The 22,229-nt window shown below is 42.2% G+C and overlaps 1 protein-coding gene across 1 annotated transcript in view; it reads left to right on the top strand.

Moving 5' to 3' along the window:
• Positions 1-22,229, top strand: part of LOC128534149 (deoxynucleoside triphosphate triphosphohydrolase SAMHD1-like) — a 53,749-nt gene that overhangs the window by 26,531 nt on the left and 4,989 nt on the right. The window contains exons 5-10 of the mRNA XM_053508487.1: positions 17,034-17,195; positions 17,285-17,385; positions 17,889-17,997; positions 18,248-18,339; positions 18,706-18,821; positions 19,106-19,245. Of these exons, the coding sequence (XP_053364462.1) occupies positions 17,034-17,195; positions 17,285-17,385; positions 17,889-17,997; positions 18,248-18,339; positions 18,706-18,821; positions 19,106-19,245 (720 nt within the window). The remainder of the gene's footprint in view (positions 1-17,033; positions 17,196-17,284; positions 17,386-17,888; positions 17,998-18,247; positions 18,340-18,705; positions 18,822-19,105; positions 19,246-22,229) is intronic.

Genomic DNA, 22,229 nt, shown 5'->3' on the forward strand with positions numbered 1-22,229 from the left:
GAGTCACAAATACGGCACAACTTCACCACTTCTCAGATGCAAGTGAAATGGGATATGGAGTCGTCTCATATATTAGGTTAGTAAATGCTGATGGACTTACACACTGTGCATTCATGATGGGGAATTCTCGCGTAGCGCCCTTGAAACAAACTACTATCCCCCGAATGGAATTGACAGCGGCAGTGGTCGCCGTAAACAACGACAAAATGCTGAAAGGTCAACTGGAAATAGAACTGCTGGACTCTGTGTTTTGGACCGACAGCACAACTGTTTTGAGATACATTGTTAATGAAAAACTTCGCTTTAAAACCTTTGTCGCTAACAGAATCTCCATCATACGAGAGTCAACCAAGCCACAGCAGTGGAGGTACGTCAACACTTTAAAAAACCCAGCCGACGCTGCTTCCAGAGGAGTTTTCTGTGAAAAATTCATGAAAAACAACAATTGGATCCATGGTCCGCCCTTTCTTAAAACACCAGAGAGTAAATGGCCTGAAAACATTCACGATCTGTCGACGAAAGAGGATGACATTGAGATTAAACACTCAGCCTCAGCGAACCTCGTAAAAACTACAGAGAGCACAGATGCCGTGAGTAAACTGATTAACTATCACTCCGACTGGTATAAGTTGAAAAGATCTGTTGCCTGGATTCTTTGCGTTAAAGACATGCTTAAACAGAGAACGAAAAGGATTAAGGGACAGGCAAACAACTCAATAATAGAAAACCATAAGTCTCTAACAATTAAGGACTTAACAAGGGCAGAAAACGAAGTCATTAAGTTCGTTCAAAACCAAAAATTCAAAGACGAAATTTCCATGCAAAAGGGGATACAATGGATATTTAATCCTCCTGCTGGGTCTCACTTCGGTGGAATATGGGAAAGGCAGATAAGGTCAGTTAAAAAAATCTTGAGGTCTGTACTAAAAGAACAAACACTAAACGACGAGAGCTTGCACACATTCCTGTGTGAGGTGGAAGCTATAATAAATGACCGTCCCCTTACCACTGCTACAGACGATCCCACAGACCTGGAGCCCCTGACACCTAACCACCTGCTGCTGATGAAAAAACAGCCAAACTTGCCCCCTGGTCTTTTCAAAAAAGAGGACACTTACGCACGTCGCAAGTGGAAGCAAATTCAGTATCTTGCCGACCTATTCTGGAAGCGATGGGTGCGTGAATACTTGCCCTTGCTTCAGGAGCGCCAAAAATGGTCTCAGGTGAGAAAAAACCTCTCGATTGGAGACGTAGTTCTAATAATTGATGAGTCTTCTCCAAGAAATTCATGGGTCGTCGGACAGATCACGAAAGTGTTCCCTGATAAAAAAGGACTTGTGAGGCGTGTACTGGTCAAAACTAAAACCAGTACCCTGGAAAGACCCATCGACAAGCTGTGCCTGATATGTGAAATGGACTGTTAATTACCTTATAAAGTAGTCATGTTCCTTTCGTTTGGTACGCAGCAATATGAATACCTTAAGTTAAACCGTTAAAAAATGTTTAAAGTGTTAAGAAAGTTCATTCTAAAGTGTTAAGAAAGTTAATTCTAAAGTGTTAAGAAAGTTAATTCAAATTTTAATCCAATAGTAAATGTTGTGGCCCAATTGTAAAAAAAAAGGAAAAAAACAACAAACAAAAAAATGTGTGTAATTGTCAGTCTTCCTGCCTGTCAATTAGGGGCTGGAAATGTAAGGGCCATATTTCATTCTTGTGATTTGTTGTTATTTTTATCTTATTTCAGTTTATTAGTTAAGCATTAAGCATTAAGTATCATAAATATAATTTGTATTGTGACATCACTTCATGGGTTGTTCTGTGACATCATCCCACAGTTATGCAGTTCCATGTCTATCACGCACGTTAGTTGTAGTTGTTGTTAAGACACGGAAGGATACAGAAAGGTGTGGAGCACACAAGCTTTTGACCGTGAGACAGTAAGCTAAAAGGAATACAGTAAAATAAGTTGTTGTAACTGTAATCTATCGAAGCTACAGAACACAGCAAGCGACTTGTCGTGACTACAGTGGATTTATGCAAGAAACTGTAACAACCGTTGTTTTTGATGTTGAAAATAAACAAGAGACAAAGAAATCAACGAAACGTCTGATGTCGTCAGTGACACTGTGTAACTAAAGACACGCGTCAGAACTTGTGAATAACATGCACCTACAGATGTCTTTAATTATGTTGTGTTCATTTGTGTTAATTACAATCAGATTATGCAAATATTATTTCTCTTTATTCGGAGAGACAAAAGTGGAGCTTTATGTCGGTGTGCTTTAGCTACAGTATACCTGTGCATGTGAGAGAGTTCAGGTGGGTCATATGACTATATCTACAGACAATGTCTAAAAAGTCATTATCTATCTGTTAATGGGATGATATGAGGTCATTATCATATTGTAAACACGTTGTTAATAGGCCAGGTGTAGCTCAGTGGTTAAGGCATTGGACTATGGTTTGGAAGATCCCAGGTTCAAACCCACCAAGTTGCCTCTGTTGGGCCCTTGAGCAAGGCCCTTAACCCTTAACTGCTTAGATGTGTAATGAGATCAAAATGTAAGTCGCTTTGGATAAGAGCGTCTGCCAAATGCCATCATTAAATAATATTCTGTAGTGTTGTTTTAATTTCGCTTTATGTCGGTGGTAAAGAGCACGATTTTATTATCATTTACAGTATTTAGGGCTTGGTAGAACATTGTTAAATTTCTTAAAGGCTTGGTATTGAAACATTATCATGTCAATAACACGTTCTTATAGCCCCATGGTAAAATGTGCTGTAGAGTTGTTTTAATGTCCTCATAAATTTGTTTAACCCATTAACAGCTTGATATGGGGTCGTTACACTTGAATAATAAATCGAATTGGTACCAACAGCAACACTTGCAGAGCTGATTGCAAATCAAAAAATGACAGGAGAGGTCAGTAGCAAATTCAGTGGAATGGGGTTCTGAACTACACTGAACAAGTTTGCGATGCGTCGTAGCTGGGACACGTGGAAGGTGGGATGAATGCGTCGCATGGATGAAGGGAGTAAAAGTCGGACGGCGCACGGATTGATTAACTTGGTTATTGTAAATGGACCGATGAAACGTGGAGAGAGCTTGCGTGAAAGTGTCCTTAGGGGGATGTCCCTGGTGGCGAGCATGACTCTGTCTCCCACGTGATATCTGGGAGGGTATCACGACCTGGACGCTTGCAGTAGGGATCGTCTGGCTCGTAACCAGGTCCGTTTGCAGTGGCTGACAAAATGTTGCGCCGAGGGAACCTCTACTTCCTCCTCTTGAGTGGGAAACAGCGGTGGTTGGTAGCCCAAACAGCACTGGGCAGCCTCAGGACATCCACTCAAAACCTGCCCGCGACAGTGGCAAGGAAAAACTCCCTGAGATGGTAATAGGAAGAAACCTTGAGAGGAACTAGACTCAACAGGGAACCCATTCTCATTTGGGTGAAACAGAAAGCAGTAAATGATCTGCATTTATACAGTGTGTAGGGTGGGAGGCAGTTCAGCTATAATAGCTGATGTTAATTGATGTTAATATGGAGTCCAGGTAGTTATTGAAGACCCAGGTAGACTTGTAAGAAGTTCCAAGGCCAAAACTATTTTCTAGGTAGAGAGAATCATCCCCAGACACCAGATGCATCCCAGAGAGACACATGGGGCATCCATGTGACGAGATCTTCAGCCAGAAGCGGGGCACCAGGATGGGTCAGACAGGTTCGGAGGGCAGAGGGAGTCTGGATCACTGGCAGCTCGGGAACGACATGTGTAGCTCGACAGAGAGAGAGAAAAAGTGAAAGAGGGAGACAGGAGGAGAGAGGAAAGAGAAAGGGGGGGAAGAGAAGAAGAGGAGAGATGGCAGTTAGGTATGGTCACAGTCACACAATGTATAATGTGAATGTATATTAACTGTAGAGTGCAAGCAGAGACTCCGGCAAGACTAACTATGACAGCATAACTAAAAGGGAGAGCCAGAAGGAAACACAAACATGAGGGCTTCCTGAGATGTAAAGCAAACAATCACCTCACCGTCAGCAAACCTGAGTGATGAGTGATCAATGAGAGTGAGGAAGACAGCATCCAAACATACCAGTTCACCATAATACTCTACGTCCATGAGTCCCCCAGATCTGCTCCTTTACCTAAGGCAAATCTATTTATAAAAATGCTTGGCTAAATAAATAGGTTTTTAGCCTGGACTTCAACACTGAGACTGTGTCTGAGTCTCGAACACTATTTGAAAAACTATTCCATAATTTTGGGGCTTTGTAAGAAAAAGCTCTGCCCCCAGCTGTATTTTTCATAATACGTGGTACTGACAAGCAGCTTGCATCCTTTGATCGAAGTAGGCAGGGCGGATCGTAAGACACTAGCAGTTCGCTCAGGTACTGCGGCGCGAGACCATTTAATGCTTTATATGTCAAGAGTAGTATTTTAAAATCAATGCGAAATTTCACAGGGAGCCAATGCAGTGAAGATAAGATAGGGGGATGTGCTCATATCTTTTGGGTTTAGTGAGGACTCTCGCTGCTGCATTCTGAACTAGCTGAAGTTAATTCATGCATCTAGCTGAACAACCAGACAGTAAGGCATTACAATAGTCCAACCTAGAGGTGATAAAAGCATGAACTAGTTTTTCTGCATCGTTTAGCGACAATAAATTTCTTATCCTGGCAATATTTCTGAGGTGAAAGAATGCTATCCTGGTAATATTATCTACATGAGCTTCAAATGAAAGGCTGGAAACAATAATCACACCAAGGTCTTTCACTGTTGCATTTGATGGAACAGAAAGGCCATCTAAAGTTACGGTGTGATCTAAAATTTCTCCTAGCTGTATGCGGTCCTATGACTAGAACTGTTCTTTGGGATGATGCCATTTCTATGTAGATATGAGCATAGCTGCTCCGCTACTATCTTTTCCAGAATCTTAGAGATAAAGAGGAGGTTTAATATTGGCCTGTAACTGAACAGCTGACAGGGGTCGAGGTCAGGTTTCTTAATTATTGGTTTTATAACTGCTAATTTAAAAGATTTTGGAACATAACCAATGCTGAGTGAAGAATTAATTATTCTCAACAGGGGTTGTGTTATTGCTGGTACTATCTGTTTAAGAAAATGTGTCGGTACAGGATCTAATATACAGGTTGATGAATTTGCAGAAGAGATGAGTGAAATTAGTTCATTCTCTTCAAGGGGAGTAAAGTATTCTAGGTTCTGATCTGACATGGCTAGATTAACATCTGCATCAATTACATTGTTTGGTTTTAAAACCTCAATTTTATGCCTCATATTTACAATTTTATTATTAAAAAAGTTCATGAAGTCCTCACTTTATCTCCTTGGAAAAGGCACCAAAGTCATAGCAACATGAATCGCGAGCCTCCCAGAGGGCCGTGCCCCACTCTTCCGGGCTTCTGCCGTTCTGAGGAGAAGGTGGCGGCTTGTCGCTCAAAAATCAGTGAGCACTGGGCGAGAAAAAATCTGCATGTACCTGGCTCCCCTCCAATGGTTGGTGGGGCTGGCAAGTGTGGTTCGCGCTAGGCTTCAGAGCTAGTGGATCGTGCTGAGTATAACCGGAGTTGTTGCATCTCTGTGGTGATGCTGGCGAGAGTTTGCCTTGTGGTGAGGAGCTCTTGCTGCTGCTTCCCGAGGAGAGTGCCTTGGTTCTTCAGAGCCACTCTCATCCTGTCGTACTCTGCTGGATCCATAACTTGGCTGGATTATTCTGTCACGAGGGGCGAAACGAGCAGGCGGAGAGATGGATCCAGGTGCAGAGAAGCAGGTGGTTATGTGAGGCGTTGAGCGAGCCGTGCGGCGAGAAGAGATGAGAGGCAGTATCGTAGTAGAAGGACGAAAGGGAGAGTTCAAAACCTTGCGATCCGTCAGCGAGGGCGTCAAACCAAAATGGGGGCGAAGCTGGGTCGTAGTCGAGGGTCGAGAGCGGAAGTCCAAAGCCGTGTAATCCATCAGCGGGGGCGAAGAGCCAAAACAAACACGAAGCAGAGCCGTAGTCAAGAAACGAAAGCGAAAGTTCAATGCCGTTAAATCTGAGTGCAGTGATAAATCCAAAACGTGAGACGAGAGGCAAAAAACGAGAAACAAAGCGAGGTCGGTAACGTGAAAAGAATCATGAACTAAACGCGAGAAAACTGCGACAAAAAGACACAATAATCCAGCGGTGAGCTCGCCGCTGCGCCTCCTTATAAGCCGGAAGAAATCAGCGGCAGATGAGAAACCGGTGTGTTGGCGGGGCGGTCCGGGGGCGTGTGAGGAGAGATGACAGCGTGGGAAAACAAACCAGCGTGGTGAAGAGCATGACAGCCTGAGAAAAGAAATGTCAACAGACGAAAGCGGTCTTTGATCAGCGCGGCGCGTTGAGAGCGTGACATAATCACTGTTTTAAATGAACACAACAGTTACCACACTCATTATTCAGCAGCCCAAAGAATGGCATTGATCCAGCACATGCTGCTGTTTAGGGCCCAAGAACTATGACATCAGCACTATGACATCATAGCTCTGATAGTGCTGATTTTTTCATAGTGCTAATGCTCTAATAGTGCTGATGTCATGTGAAGGGCTTATTGTTCTTCTCAGGAATATAATTTTTTTTCCAGGTGCTTTTTTGGGGGTCCTAACATGCTCAAAAAGTTATGAAAATCAGATTAGAATTTGCTGGGTGTGTAATGTGGCCTTCACACAAGTTCCCTTTCAAAAGCTACACTCGATGCTGCGCGAAAGCGCTATGGGAAACGATTCCTTGTGACCGGTTGTGAAGCACGTGTGTGGCAAACACGCCAAATATTTTGGCATCTATAACCTCAGGCAGGTGACGTCAGCCGATGAGGTGCACCTGGAGGTTATAAATAGGCATGAACCGGAAACACCCTCAGATCATTTTCTCTTCAGGATCCATGTTGTGTGTGTGCGTGTGTGCAAGCATTTTAACAGAAAGCGAAAAAAGATGGCCGAGTAAGACACGAGTCCGTCCCTCCGTGTAGAAAAATATCTCGCTGAGGGCGATCTTCGCGTTTCTGTCTGAGTGTTTGGGGGAGGAGCACGCTATCTCGGGCTTCAGGGAGCAGGTAAGTATTGCGATTTTCTCCCTATTAAAGTCCCACGCGCTCGGGTTCGCCGTCTTAAAGTGAAACCGCGACCCGCAGCGCATTTCTGGCGTGCAATCTGGCCGAGGTGCGCGAGACAGGATTTTCCTTTTCTCTCGCTCTCTCGCCGGATTATGAGTCTTTTACCTTCCACATCTCCAGCGCGCTTCGGCACTTCTGGTGAAGGGGGGGAAAAACTTTCTCTCTCCCTCCCGCGGAGATGGAAACTATCACTCCAGACCGCTCCTCTAGTTATGAGCCGGTGTGTTAGTTTGTGTTAGAGGTGGTAACGCGCGGCCCGACGCGTACACCTCGATTCGCGGTAAAAATAAAAATAAATTAAATAAATCCCCCAAACGCTCACGGTCAGCCGACAGGTGTCTGTCGGGTGGCCGGAGGAGAAGGGGCCTCAGTGATGGCCCCTCCCCTCCTGGCGACCTCCATGAGTTAACTCTTTCATGGAATAAGCCATATTTATCCTGTGTTTTTGTGCTATTGACATTTGGTTTGTCCAATGTCATGGATGAAAGCGCGGTCCTTTATGATGATGTCCCAGATCAGAGAGACGCTCACGGGCTATCTCTCCCCTGGGAGCTCATCCTCTTGGGAAAAATCCACACTCCCTACCAAGCGTGTAGACTAACATCTTCGTTGGTGGGAGAAGATTTTTCAGGCAGCGGGTCACCCTGGTGCAGCCCTGCACACGATGGCTTTGCAGGCAGACCAGACTGACCTACTGAGAGCTGCACCTTTTAGAGCGGCTGGCAGCGGGGAACCTACTGCCAGCTATGTCTCCTTAAGCACGAAGCACTGTGGAAAACCAGTATCCTCAGGACAAAGTGTTAGTTGCTCGGGTTCCTCCTGCCGTGTTTCAGGAAACCGAACACCTAACAGCCACCACCATCACTACCCCTCCGTCGGCGTCAATACATCGCCCTAGCTCACCTCACTTCTTAGGGTGAAGCCCTAACGCCATAAAGCGTTCTCCTTCCTACATGAGGTATGAGGTTGAGTGTCATGTGGAATCCGAGCGCAACGCGGGCACAGCTGTCTCCTGCGCGCGCCAAACTCATTAAAGCATACTCTAAAGGAGTATAAGCTAGGCGAGGTGGTAACGTCACCGCTCCCAGAGTGGTTTCAGTGGTGGCTCAGTGCAGGGGGATTTCATCCAAGGGCCAATCCCCAGAGGCAACAAGGGTTACGCGCCGGGAGCTTCGTACCCTTTCTATGTGGTTCAGACCCTCGTCCTTGACTCTGGGTCCCACTCTAGGTCCGTGCTGTCGTCGCGAGTTGCTAACGGCAGACGTTTTTCCCTTAGAGGCCGGAGCGCGACCTTAGATGGCCGCCCAGCCCAAGGGAGCTGGAGAGGTCATCTTCTCGTGTGGCACACTAATTGCCCCGAAACGATGACTCTATTTCTGGCCCTGAAATACTCCCTCCAGCAACTGAGAGGCAACAAGGGTTACGCGCCGAGAGCTTCGTACCCTCTTCATGGAGCTAGCGCCTTGGCATTAACATGTCATCGTTGCTCACCTCGTTTTCTTTAGGATCGAGTCTCAACGCCATGGAAAGAGTTCTCTTTCCTACACAAAGCATACATTGAGTGTCATGTGAGATCCGACCGCACTGCGGGCACAGCTGTCTCCTGCGCGCGTCAAGTCCATTCTAAACACTCTAAAGGAGTTCAAGCTAAGCAGGAAGTAACTTTCACCGCTTCTGTGGTGGCTAAGTGCCTGGGGATTTCATCCAAGGGCCAATCCCCAGAGGTAATAAGGGTTACGCGCCGGGAGCTTCGTACCCTTTTTATGTGGTTCAGACCCTCGTCCTTGACCCTGGGTCCCACTCTAGGTCCGTCCTGTCGTCGCAAGTTGCTAACGGCAGACGTTTTTCCCTTAGGGGCCGGAGTGCGGCCTTAGATGGCCACCCAGCCCAAGGGATCTGGAGAGGTCATCTGCTCGTGTTGCACATCAATTCAGTGCTGGAGCTTCTGCAAGAAAATTGACCTCAGGCTTTTGCCCTAGTGCACTCAGAACATACGTAGCCGCTCCTTGCCTACGTCCTGACTGATGGGGCTGGTGGAAAGCACCCCTTAGTTGCAGGCTTATTCACGGGCCTCATCAGCCTTCTTATTGTGCTTAGGCTTTGCCATTGGCTAGCTAGAGCTATTCTGCATCCTCACCCAGCTATCTTCTGCAGTTGTCTTCGAAGCTTCTGTTCTCCGCCGTTACAGCTACGGGGCAGTAAGACTTCATTAACTGCGTCTAGTTCATGCTCATTAGGATTTACAGTACACCACCGCACTAGCCAGTGGCGTAAATCAGAGCAGATTTCATATGTCTTGGGGCCGCAGCCGGAGGGCAGCCGCCATTAGACGAGTTGGGTTAAAGATGCTAGCGCTCTAGCCTAGGAGTACAGGAGAAATTCTGTCCCTCGGGACCTTTTACACTCCAGCCCAACTATCTTCCACAGTCGAAGCCTTCTGTCCTCCGCCGCTAGCTCCGGAGCAGTTAAGACTTCAGTCGCTGTGTCCAGCTCATGCTCTTCAATTTACAGCACACCTCTGCATTAAGCCAGGGCCGTAAATTAGAGCAGGGTTTCATACGTCTTGGGGGCGCGGCCGAAGGGCAGCCGCCATTAGACGAGTTGGGTTGGAAATGCTAGTGCCCTAGCCTAGGAGGACAGGACAAATTCTGTCCTTCAGGATCTTTTACATTCCAGGACATAAAACATGTAGACCCAGTCCACTGCCAAACTGTTACAGTGCTGGAAGTTTCTGAAAAAAAAAAAAAAAAAAAAGCCGTTCTGCATTTTTACCCAACTATCTCCCACAGTTGAAGCCTTCGGTCCTCCGCCGTTAGCTCCGGAGCAGTAAGTCTTCATTCGCTGTGTCCAGCTCATGCTCTTCAATTTACAGCGCACCTCTGCATTAAGCCGGGGCCGTAAATTAGAGCAGGGTCTCATATGTCGTGGGGCCGCCGCCATTAGACGAGTTGGGTTAAAGATGCTAGTGCTCTAGCCTATGAGGCGCGTGGCATACTTCGCCTCTAGTGATTAGGGCCGTTCGACCAGGAAGCTTGCCTTCGTCTATTGCTCCGGCAAGAGGGGCTTCCAAAGATGGCATGCGGCAGGCTGCCTTTCCGCAAGACATCGGTCAGGCGTCATGGTTTGATGCCATGCTTATGGGGTCTAGGACTCCTTGGGGGTACTGTGCGCACACGACACAACCCTGGGGGTCCAGACACTTGCAGTGCGGCGGAGTGGGTATTCTCGTTCCCATAGCGCTTTCGCGCAGCATCGAGTGTAGCTTTTGAAAGGGAACGTCTCGGGTTACTTTGCTGTAACCCTGTTCCCTGAAAAAGCGGGAACGAGATGCTGCGCTACAATGCCGCACTGCATGCGTGACTGGACATCCTTCAGACAAAATTGACCTGAGGGTGTTTCCGGTTCATGCCTATTTATAACCTCCAGGTGCACCTCATCGGCTGACGTCACCTGTCTGAGGTTATAGATGCCAAAATATTTGGCGTGTTTGACACACACGTGCTTCACAACCGGTCACGAGGAATCGTTTCCCATAGCGCTTTCGCGCAGCATCTCGTTCCCGCTTTTTCAGGGAACAGGGTTACAGCAAAGTAACCCGAGACGTTTTTGCTGCATAACTCATACATACTTGCACGTATACATGTGAAAGTATACATGCATATACACATTTAGATCTCATTGAGCTGAACAATGTCTGCTTGTCATTTCATGGCCTTTACACACACTGAAAAAAATATCCAGCCTGATCTACTTAAAAAAATTAAGGTAACTTTTTGCATCAGATAATTATGTAGTTCAAACAAGACTATTCTTTGTATTTACTACTTACATTTCTTTATGTAAAAAATATTTTTTGCTAGTAAAGTCTACTTAATTTTTTTCTAGTTAAGTCTATTTAATTTCGCAAGTAAACCCTACTTAATTTAATAATTTCCCTAGTCATTCTTTTGGTCCATGCTCTACTTAACTTTAAGAGTTTCAAATATGTATTTTTAATTGAATTATTTTTTTTTTTTCACATTACTTGGAGTGGGGCCTACTTTGTTTTATTTTTAAATGTCCTAGTCTCATTTTAATTTAACTCAGCAAAATTGGTTATTTGTTTAACCCAGCAAGATGGGTTAAATATTTAGCCCAAATGCTAGGTCACATTTAACTATAATGCTGGGTTAATTTTACCCAGCAAAATGGGTTATTTGTTTATAGTGAATCTGTAAAAAAAATATATATATATATATATTGTAGCGTTTTTCACTGCTACAAAGGGACTTGGAGAGACGAGTGAGCTTCCTTGCTACCCAATGCAAATGGCTGGGAGTATTTTATTCATCACGGCACAAAACGGCACAAAACAGCACAAACCACAAAGTCAACAGTCAATAAACACAGATCAACAGGACACACTTCTAACCCACACACACACCCTGGCCGAAGCCACTAACCCAAACACCTTTCCTCAACGGGGTGAACACCTAACAAACCCTCCCGCAAAGCATGATGGTTACTAGTCCAAAACCCCGCCCACGCCACACTATGAATAAAAAAAATGTCTATTAAACAGTTAAAATACTTTGATATACTGGTCTATTACAAAAAAACTTCCAAGTTTTGCAAACCATACATATATGCAATAAACATCATATTATTAAATGTTCTTAAAAAATATATATATATTTTTTTTTTCAAAAGCACAAGAACAGATAATCAACAGCGACATCATTACTATACTAATACTCACATGGGGCAGAATGGAGTAATTGCACAAATAGGCTGTTTCAAAGAGGCAGCTTCTACAGAGCAGGATCTCTGTGACTCCAAATATTTTTTCTGCAGAACAAAACTATCCAGCCCTGGTCTCATTTTAACATACAAACACTGTCTATGACTTTTCAAGTAGGCCTCGCTATTTCATAGCAATAGTACAAAAAGTCCTATACAGGTGCACACTGCTTTTGATAGTTAATGTCAAAAATATAAAATGCCTTGAAGCACACATCAACCGCCCCAATTAGTGTGCATTGCTCTAGAGCCTGTCCCACCAGAATGACGAATGCCTGAGAGCAGCGCTGGTCCTCATCTCTCAACGTCAGGATGTAGGGGTACGGCCTTGACCCTTTAGCCTGCTGGAGGTATTCCAACATGTTTTTAGAAAGAAAAAAATGAAAGAAAGTAAACATTTTGTTGAATAGCAAAGATTAAACTGAATAAGACTTTTAATTTAGTGTGTAATAGGATTGATACTAAATAAAAAAATGACAAAGCTGTCCAATAAGATAGGGTATAGGTGACCTGAAACAAAAACATGGAGACAGCTACTACCAACAATAAAACAGCAAAATAAGCATGGCTTTTAGGATAAAGTTTTTTTTTTTTTATGTCAGACTAGTTGATCTTGTGGTCTGCGTTGATTTTAAGCTAATTACCAAAAAAATGTCATAGCTGGGGTCATACTGGCACATTACAGTCACCCAAATATTATATACTTCCATCTAGTAGTTACCTGTTCAGCTGTGGTACACAAGCAACTTTGGTTAAAGAGGGCTACCTGGTTAGCTTACATGCAATTACTGGTGATACATTTGCATACTTATCAAAGGGGGAAAGGTGTAAAATATTGTTATACCTCGGAAGAAATTTGACCGCGGAGTAAATTACTAACTAGTAAAAAACAGAAGGTTAGCAGGTGTGTATATTTGTGAGGGTCAGTGTTTTGTAACACCCCAGCATTTTATTCTCTCAAGCAGTGAGATTAATAAAGTTCTAATCTTAATGTGTTTGCTAACGCTAGCAACCTAACTAAATGCCTGCGTCATGCTAATACTACAGTTAACAGTTTAGCGTTCATTCATCAATTCACCATCTTCGTCACCCTGCAAAAATTTTACAGAGAAAGATAAAAAGCTCAGACATCTTATCCGTTTCTTTCACACACAGGTGGGGTTCTTTGCTAAATTATCTTACCTCAGACTAGCCTGAAAGTTTGAGTGTAACCTTAACACGGTAACAGTAATAAATCTCACATATAGTAATATTTTTTCAGTCATATGTGACTTAGGTGAGTGAACATGTGTATACAGACCTTGTATTTAATGTCATTTTCCCTTAAATGAACCGTCATCAGCGGTGTGGGAGCTCAAGAGAGACACGAAGCTCTGACTGACAGCCGCTGAATCCACCTGTAAACTTTGGGGGAGGAGCCAAGCAAACTTTAACCCAGCAGCTGGGTTACACAAAAACTACCCAACTCTCTGTAAATAACCCAGAAAAATGACCCAACAGAGGAAACCCAGCGCTTGGGTAGAAAAAACAACCCGTGCATACCCACACGGAAAAAACCTATATAAAACATATATGTTTTAATATAGGTTTGATATAGGTTTTTAATATATGTGACATATATAAAATTGGCCGTTTTCCTATATTATATGTACATATATGTGTACATATATACGTGCATATATGTACCTATGTGCATATATATGCACCTATATTTTTCCCTAGATATTAGTAAAATTATTAAAATCCATAGCTGTTAGACAACATAAATAAAAGCCTAAAATGTAGAAATTTTATTTTTTAATTTTTTTTAAGAACAATCAAATAGTAAAAGAACAAAAATAAGACAAAAAAACTCAACAGGAAGAAAACATATATATATATTGAGGACCTTCTCAGCTTCGTGAGCTTTGAATTGATAGATGTGCCTGTCTGCCCTCGGGTGGCTGCCGGCCACTTCTTCAATGTAGCATCTAGAAAAGACAAAAATAATAAGACAGTATAATAATAATAAATGATTATTTATTAAAACGTTTATAAACATCTGTAAACTCCATAAGGCATTAGCTTAGCCACCGGGAAATATCATGTTTGTGCTACATACAGAAAGGCAGCATGTTAGCATGATTTACCTAAACTATGTAAATGGCATTGAAAGCCAATGTGTCACACAAGCTGACAAGAGCTAGCTGAAGTGAGGAAAATATTTACTAATATTAGTTTAATATTATCAGAATAAGAGTTATATAAGACTTAATAACTTACCAAGTGTGTCCTCCTGGATTCTCTCTTCAAAATGCTCCCGTTCGTCGTCAGGGCCACACAGTCTTCTTCTGAGGTAAATGTAAACTCCTCCCACTTTCCAGAACATTCTGAAGAGTTTCCTTGTCCGGGGGCGTGGCCTAGTATGTAAATTAGTCGGACTGATTTCCGTGTGATTGGCGCGTGGGCGTGTTCTGCCTCGGGTCATTAGCAGATAATGCGACAGAAATTCTAAAATGTGTTTTTTATTTAATTAGTTCTTAGTTATTGCCTTGATAATAGAAAATATGAGCGCATCATGTATGACAGTTGCCAAAGTGAGATATGAGCTAAAATGACCAGATCCTGCCATGAGCTATATAGGAGACATATCTTGTATGTACATATAGGGCTTATATGTGGATATAAAGAAGCAATACAGGAGACCTATATGGCCTGTATATGCACATATATGCACCTCAATTTTGCCTATATGCAGCATATATATTATCATATATATGCATATATACTGCATATAGGCTTTATATATGCGCATATATCCCCATATAGGTGAGGATAAATGCGCATATATACTGCATATAGGCCTTCATATATGCGCATATATCCTCACATAGGTGAGGATAAATGCGCATATATACTGCATATAGGCCTTCATATATGCGCATATATCCTCATATAGGTGAGTATATATGTGCATATATACTGCATATAGGTTTCATATATGCGCATATATCCTCATATAGGTTCTTTCCATGTGGGTACACTCCTGAACATCCACAGTTCCTTCAAAGTGCACTTGGTCCTGAATCCACAGGTCGTCTTCTGCTTGTTAAAACTTTTTGCACACGAGGTGAACAGAATGCTCCAAAGAGTTGTTTTCTACTGCAATGAGGCTTTGGTACACTTTTAATTTGATACGGGGTTTCCCATGCTTTTTCCATGGGGAGGCAGTTTTATTTAAACAGAGTAAAATGAACAAGATTATTGCTTGTTGTGTGTGTTCACTTAAAAAGATTGTCAGGGATTACGTAAAAAATATATGTTAAGGAAAAAATGCACATTGTCTTGTATTCTTAACAAATGCAGATTAAGTTCTAACTTAGATATATTTATGTAAACGTACAAACTTGATTATTTTTTGTTGAATACACAGATTTAATTATGCTACATTTACAACATCTCAGATTCATTTTTTTTTTCAGTGCAGCAGGAAGTCAGTTATTTGGGGTTATTTGCAAAATCCACTCAATGGATTTTGATATTCTACTCCTAGGGGATATACAGTGCATCCAGAAAGTACTGTATTCACACGCATCACTTTTTCCACATTTTGTTATGTCACAGCCTTATTTTAAAATGGAATAAATAATTTTTCCCTCAGAATTCCACACACAACACCCCATAATGACAACATGAAAAAAGTTTAATTGAGATTTTTGCAAATTTTTAAAAAAATAAATAAATAAGCCTTTGCCACGAAACTTAAAATTGAGCTCAGACGCATCCTGTTTCCCCTGATCATCCTGTTTCCCCGATCATCCTTAAGATGTTTCTGCAGCTTAATTGGAGTCCACCTGTGGTAAATTCAGTTGACTGGACATGATTTGGAGAGACACACACCTGTCTATATAATGTCCCACAGTTGACAGTTCATGTTAGAGCACAAACCAAGCATGAAGTCAAAGGAACTGTCTGTAGACCTCAGAGACAGGATTGTCTCGAGGCACAAATCTGGGAAAGGTTACAGAAAAATTTATGTCTGCATGACATCAAACTTTGGCTGTCACAAAACTGTCTCTGTGTGAATTAGAGTAAAACAGAATATATTATTTTTGGCACTTCCAGTCCTTCTAGTTTTATCACTGCTGGTCTTGATTCTCCGGTTCCTCATTTTAGCCAAGCAGTCAAAAATTTGGGTGTGACTTTAGACAGCTGTTTAAACTTTCAAACACACATTGACTCTGTTGTCAAGGCAGGCTTTTTTTCATCTTTGCCTCCTTACAAAGGTCAAATCCTTTTTAAATTGGAGCTTCCTGGAGAAAGCCATCCATACTTTTATTAGTTTGTGGCTAGACTACTGCAACGCACTTTATAATGGAATTACTTAAGCTCGTTTACATCATCTGCAACTTGTGCAGAATGCTGCGGCTCGTATGCTCCAGTTTAAACTTTTGATGTTTTTTTTAATGTGATTAATGGTCTGGCACCTTCCTACTTGTGTGAGACAGTAAGCTTTTATCAACACAGTAGAGCCTTACGTCCTGCTAACCAAAACCTGCTAGGGGTCCCTCGGTCAAGGTGCAAACAATGGGGTGATCGCTCCTTTGCAGTGGCTGGTCCTAAACACCATTCCACCTGAGTTACATAACATTACGGACCTTCATCTGTTTAAAGCAAAAGTGAAGACTCATTTATTTAGAATAACTTTTAATATGTTATAGTTTTATGTATTTAAAAAAATATTTTTTTATCTTTTTGTTTTATTTATTTATCATTATTATTATTATTATTATTATATTTTTTTATGACTATTCTTTAATTTATTTATTTATAAATATGTGTTTTATTTTGGTTTTGTATTTTTATTTCTATTCTTTATTGTCATTTTTAGTGCTGTGAAGCACTTTGGTTCAACTTAGGTTGCTGTAAAGTGCTATATACAGTAAATAAATGTTGATTGATTGATTTGATTGATTGATTGATTGATTTTGCTCAGTAAAAATAGATTCAGTCACACAGCAGGGCGAGACAGGATAGAAAATCTGTAAAGCAAGCAGCACACCTGAATGTGCACTATGTAATGTTTGTTTATTATGCTTTGTGCCATCCCTGTTTCTCTGCAGCATGAGAAAGCATCGGTGCAGATGTTTAAGCATCTGGTGAAGGAAAATAATCTGTGGCCTGTAATGGAGAAACAATACAAGCTCTCTCCCAATGATCTTGTCTTTATCGAAGAGCAGATCACAGGACCACGGGAGACTGATTCCTCACAAAACACAGTAGAGGTATTATTTTAATTGATTACTAATATTTTCATTTACTGTATAAGATAAAACTTGCAGTAAACTAACTTTATTACGCTTCCTTCCATTAGAAGCAAGACAAAAGCAGACGTGAGAAAAAGGAATTCTTGTATGAGATTGTTGCAAATAAGAGAACGGGTATTGATGTGGATAAGTGGGATTATTTTGCCAGGTAATTGTAATAGATGTAACGTTCATGTAATAGATAGACATGAGTAGACTGGCTATCTTACTTCCTTAAAGCATGAGCAACGTTACACAGAGGAGTCAATGAAGTATTTCCTTTCCTTTCAGTATGGCTTACTTCTAAGATATCTTACATTGTTATGTTGAGTTACATTGTTGTTTTTATTTTTAAAATTTTCTTAAATTTTAGAAAAGTTGCACAGGACTAGCATCAATTTTTTTTTTTTTACGAAAACCTATTCTACATAAAAATGATTTATTTCAAATTTATTAATTTTATCAATTGGTCCATGTAATGCCTCAGTATTCATGTGTCTATCTAAAAATTAAATTTCTTTTCGTGTTTTAAATAGGACTGTACATAAAAAAGGGGGGGCCTTAGAACTCAGCCTGTATTTAAGCCTTTGCTATAAAATAAAGACTGTAGAGAACATAATTATAATTATAAAGCACTGTAATATACATCAATATGTGCTGTAATTCCATCAGAGACTCGTATCACCTGGGAATCCAGAACAGCTCAGACCACCGGCGTGTCTTTAAATTCGCTCGAGTGTGTGAGGTCAATGGGGAAAAGCTCATCTGTGCCAGAGACAAGGTATGCTACTTACCCATGATGCACTGTGTGTGAATTATTAAAAAAATAATTCTGGATGCAGAAATCTGACAGCCATTAGCATTCATTATATGCTAAGCTACATTAGCGTCTTCGTTCCAGAAAAGAAAAATCAGAAACTGAACATATGTCAGCTAATGGATACTATTATGTTATAAAAGCAGAAACATACTTTAAGTGTTATATTTAATATCAATAATTATAATAATTGAATACATTTAACATTCTACAGGAAGTTCATGATTTATATGACATGTTTCACACAAGACACTCCCTACACCGCAGAGCCTATCAGCACAACGTGACCAAAATCATTGAGGAGATGTGAGTATAGTTAGTGTTGTCGGAAATCAGAGAGACCTGGTAAAAAGAATAGCATTTTTACTCGCAATTTACAGGTAAATAGTAAATAAACATTTTCCAGATATTTTTAGGAAAACAATGGGGGACCTCCATGAATGAGACCCTGTAGGTGCTCTATGTGTTTTATATCCAATTTATCCTAAACACCATCTTTGCTACTAAAACCAGTTTTATTTTATGCTGTACTGATATACTGTTTAACCCCACTAAGGGATTTCTGACATTAATTATGACATCATACCACCTTAGTGTAATGTTCAGATTTTATCATCACAAATGAACCTCCAATCTTCACGTAGATTAACTACAAAATCTATTACATTGTAGGATAGCAGAGGCCTTGGTGAAGGCAGATCCTTTCATTCAGATTGAGGGATCCAAAGGAAAGATGTACAAAATGTCAGAGGCCGTAGATGACATGGTGGCCTACACCAAGCTCACAGGTCAGTTAATAAGCCAATAACATGTTCTGACTATCAGTTACACAAGTTACATAATTTCACAATCAATAGTGAAATTATATGCATTAGTTAACCAAGAGCCTTTTCAAAAATCAAAAAAAGTCTTTCAAAACATTTAAGCAATAACATTCTATAAATTGATAAGCTAACAAATAATTCCTTCATGAAAGAAGTGATGATATATTTGAAAGTTCATTATAAAGTATAAATGAGAACTATAATTTATAAAGGATATAATTTATAATGTAATCCTTCCCCCACTACAGATCATGTTTTTGAGGAGATCTTGCACTCTTCTGATTCAAACCTGACTGAAGCCCAGACCATCCTGAAGAACATCATCTGCAGACGCTTGTACAAGTGTGTGGGACAGACAAAACCTGAAATAGACATTACCGAGTCAAAGGTCACAACTTTTGCTTATATTCATACCATTATCAGTTTAATTACAGAGAGCTGTTTCCCAAATGTTGTTGTATAATAAACCATTCATGTATGTGGACTAACAGGGTAATTACAGCTGCTTTAAAACAATGACCATTGTTAAAAGCACTAAATTGAATTAAAATAATTACCACATGGCACAGAAAATGCAACCATGGGGGGCGCAATCCAGTGTCTTCTTGTGCCAGTCCCAAGTCTGGATAAATGCAGAGGGTTGTGTCAGGAAGGGCATCCGACTTAAAACATTTGCCAAATCAATGATGCGAATCAAGAATATAATTCCCATACCGGATCGGTCGTGGCCCGGGTTAACAACGACCGCCACTGGTGCTGTTGACCTACAGGGTGCTGGTGGAAATTGGGCTACTGTTGGTCGAAGAAGGAGAGGAGGAAGGCGTGTTCGTAAGCAGAGAGAGAAGAGGAAAGGCAAGAGTTTAGGAGTGATAGTGTCACGAACGGGGTGTTGTAGCAGGTGTTGAACGCCGTGGGCGGAAGGAGCGGGCATAGAGGCAGAGGGGTGGTGTAACCAAAAAGAGCCTTTTAATTAAGGGTAAACACAAAGTATAAATAAAGATACAAACAAAGGAACAAACAAACTCAAACCATACTTAACTTTGTGCTAAAAGGGGCTCTCTGGCAAGACACAGACAGGGGAACAAACACCCGCCCTGTGGCGAGACACAGGCGGGGGGAGACAAACACGCCCTGTGGCGAGACACAGGCAAAGGGAGACACGTAACACGCCCTGTGGCGAGACACAGGCAAAGGGAGACACGTAACACGCCCTGTGGCGAGACACAGGCAAAGGGAGACACGTAACACGCCCTGTGGCGAGACACAGGCAGGGGAACAAACACATAACAGGACACAAACAAGGCGTGGAGCTGAAACTGAACACACTGCTTAACACACACTAGGGAATGGGGGCACAGAAACACAGACAAGGATACCCAGTGGCTAGGCTGAGGACACATCCAAAGGCTAGGCTGAGGACACATCCAAAGGCTAGGCTCACTGGGCAACTAGGGAGGTAGGAAACACAGGACAGCTAGAGACACAAAGGGGCTATGGCTAGCCACTAGCATGCTAGTTACTGTAACTCAATATAGATCTTAGCTAAACACGCTCCTAGCCAAACACACACCTAACTACTTACCTGCTCTAGCTAACCACAAGAACACAGGAGGACAGGACTGAATCAGCTCCACTAACACAGACACACACAAGATACACAGAAACATTGCCAATAAGAGAGCCCAAGTCAACACAACTAAAATCAAAGTACAAACTAAACAAATATCGAAACAGAACAGACCCAGTTCGACCCAGTTTCCCAGTCTAAACAGTTATTTATAGATTGATTGATGGCTACCTCGGTTTAGGTGTGCACTGCCTCACCTGACCGAGGTGCCTGCTGGGAAACTGAGTCGGCCAACAAAAACTACAAAATAAAAACAGTGACCTCTAGTGGAGGACCCTTACAGATAGTAGGGACTTTGAATGTTGGGACCATGACAGGGAAGGGAAGAGAGTTAGTTGATATGATGCAGAGAAGAAAGGTGGATATACTGTGTGTCCAGGAGACCAGGTGGAAAGGTAGCAAGGCTAGAAGCTTAGGTTTAGGGTTCAAATTGTTTTACCATGGTGTGGATAGGAAAAGAAATGGAATAGGAGTTATCCTAAAAGAGGAGTTTGTAAGGAATGTTCTAGAGGTGAAGAGAGTATCAGATAGGGTGATGAGTCTGAAGCTGGAAATTGAAGGGATAATGTTCAATGTTGTTAGTGGTTATGCCCCACAGGTAGGATGTGAGTTAAAAGAGAAGGAGAAATTCTGGAGTGAGTTAGATGAAGTGATGCAGAGCATCCCCAGAGGTGAAAGAGTGGTGATTGGTGCAGACTTCAATGGACATGTTGGGGAAGGGAACAGAGGTGATGAAAATGTGATGGGCAGGTTTGGTCTTCAGGACAGGAATGGTGGTGGACTTTGCAAAGAGGATGGAAATGGCAGTAGTAAATACTTTCTTCCAGAAGAGGCAGGAACATAGGGTGACACATAAGAGGGGAGGCAGAAGCACTCAGGTCGACTACATCTTGTGTCGACGTTGTAACCTGAAAGAGATCAGTGACTGCAAAGTGTTGGTAGGGGAGAGTGTAGCCAGACAGAACAGAATGGTGGTGTGTAAAATAACCCTGGTGGTGAGGAAGGCGAAGAGAACAAAGGCAGAGCAGAGGACAAAGTGGTGGAAGCTGAGAAAGGAAGAATGTTGTGAAGTCTTTATGGAGGAGTTGAGACAGGCTATGGGTGGTCAGGAGGTGCTTTCAGTTGACTGGACAACTACAGCCAATGTGATCAGGGAGACAGGTAGGAGGGTACTTGGTGTATCATCAGGTAAGGGGAAAGTGGACAAGGAAATTTGGTGGTGGAATGAGGAAGTCCAGGAGTGTATACAGGGAAAGAGGCTAGGTAAGAAGAAGTGGGACACTGGGAGGACTAAAGAGAGTAGACAGGAGTACAGGGAGATGCAGAGTAAGGTGAAGGTAGAGGTGGCAAAGGCCAAACAAAGAGCATATGAGGACTTGTATGCTAAGCTAGACAGTAAGGAGGGAGAGGTGGATCTGGACAGGTTGGCAAGGCAGAGAGATAGAGATGGGAAGGATGTGCAGCAGGTTAGAGTGATTAAAGATAGAGATGGAAATGTACTGACAGATGCCAGGAGGGTGATGGGAAGATGGAAGGAGTACTTTAAGGAGTTGATGAATGGGGAAAACGAAAAAGAACAAAGAGTAGAAGAGGTGACTGTTGTGGAACAGGAAGTAGCAAATATTGGTAGAAGTGAGGTGAGAAGGGCGTTGAAGAGGATGAAAAGTGGAACGGCTGTTGGTCCTGATGACATACCTGTGGAGGAGGTATGGAAGTGCTTAGGAGAGGTGGCAGTAGAGTTTTTG

Source organism: Clarias gariepinus, chromosome 1, assembly GCF_024256425.1.
Source record: "Clarias gariepinus isolate MV-2021 ecotype Netherlands chromosome 1, CGAR_prim_01v2, whole genome shotgun sequence".
NCBI lineage: Eukaryota > Metazoa > Chordata > Actinopteri > Siluriformes > Clariidae > Clarias > Clarias gariepinus.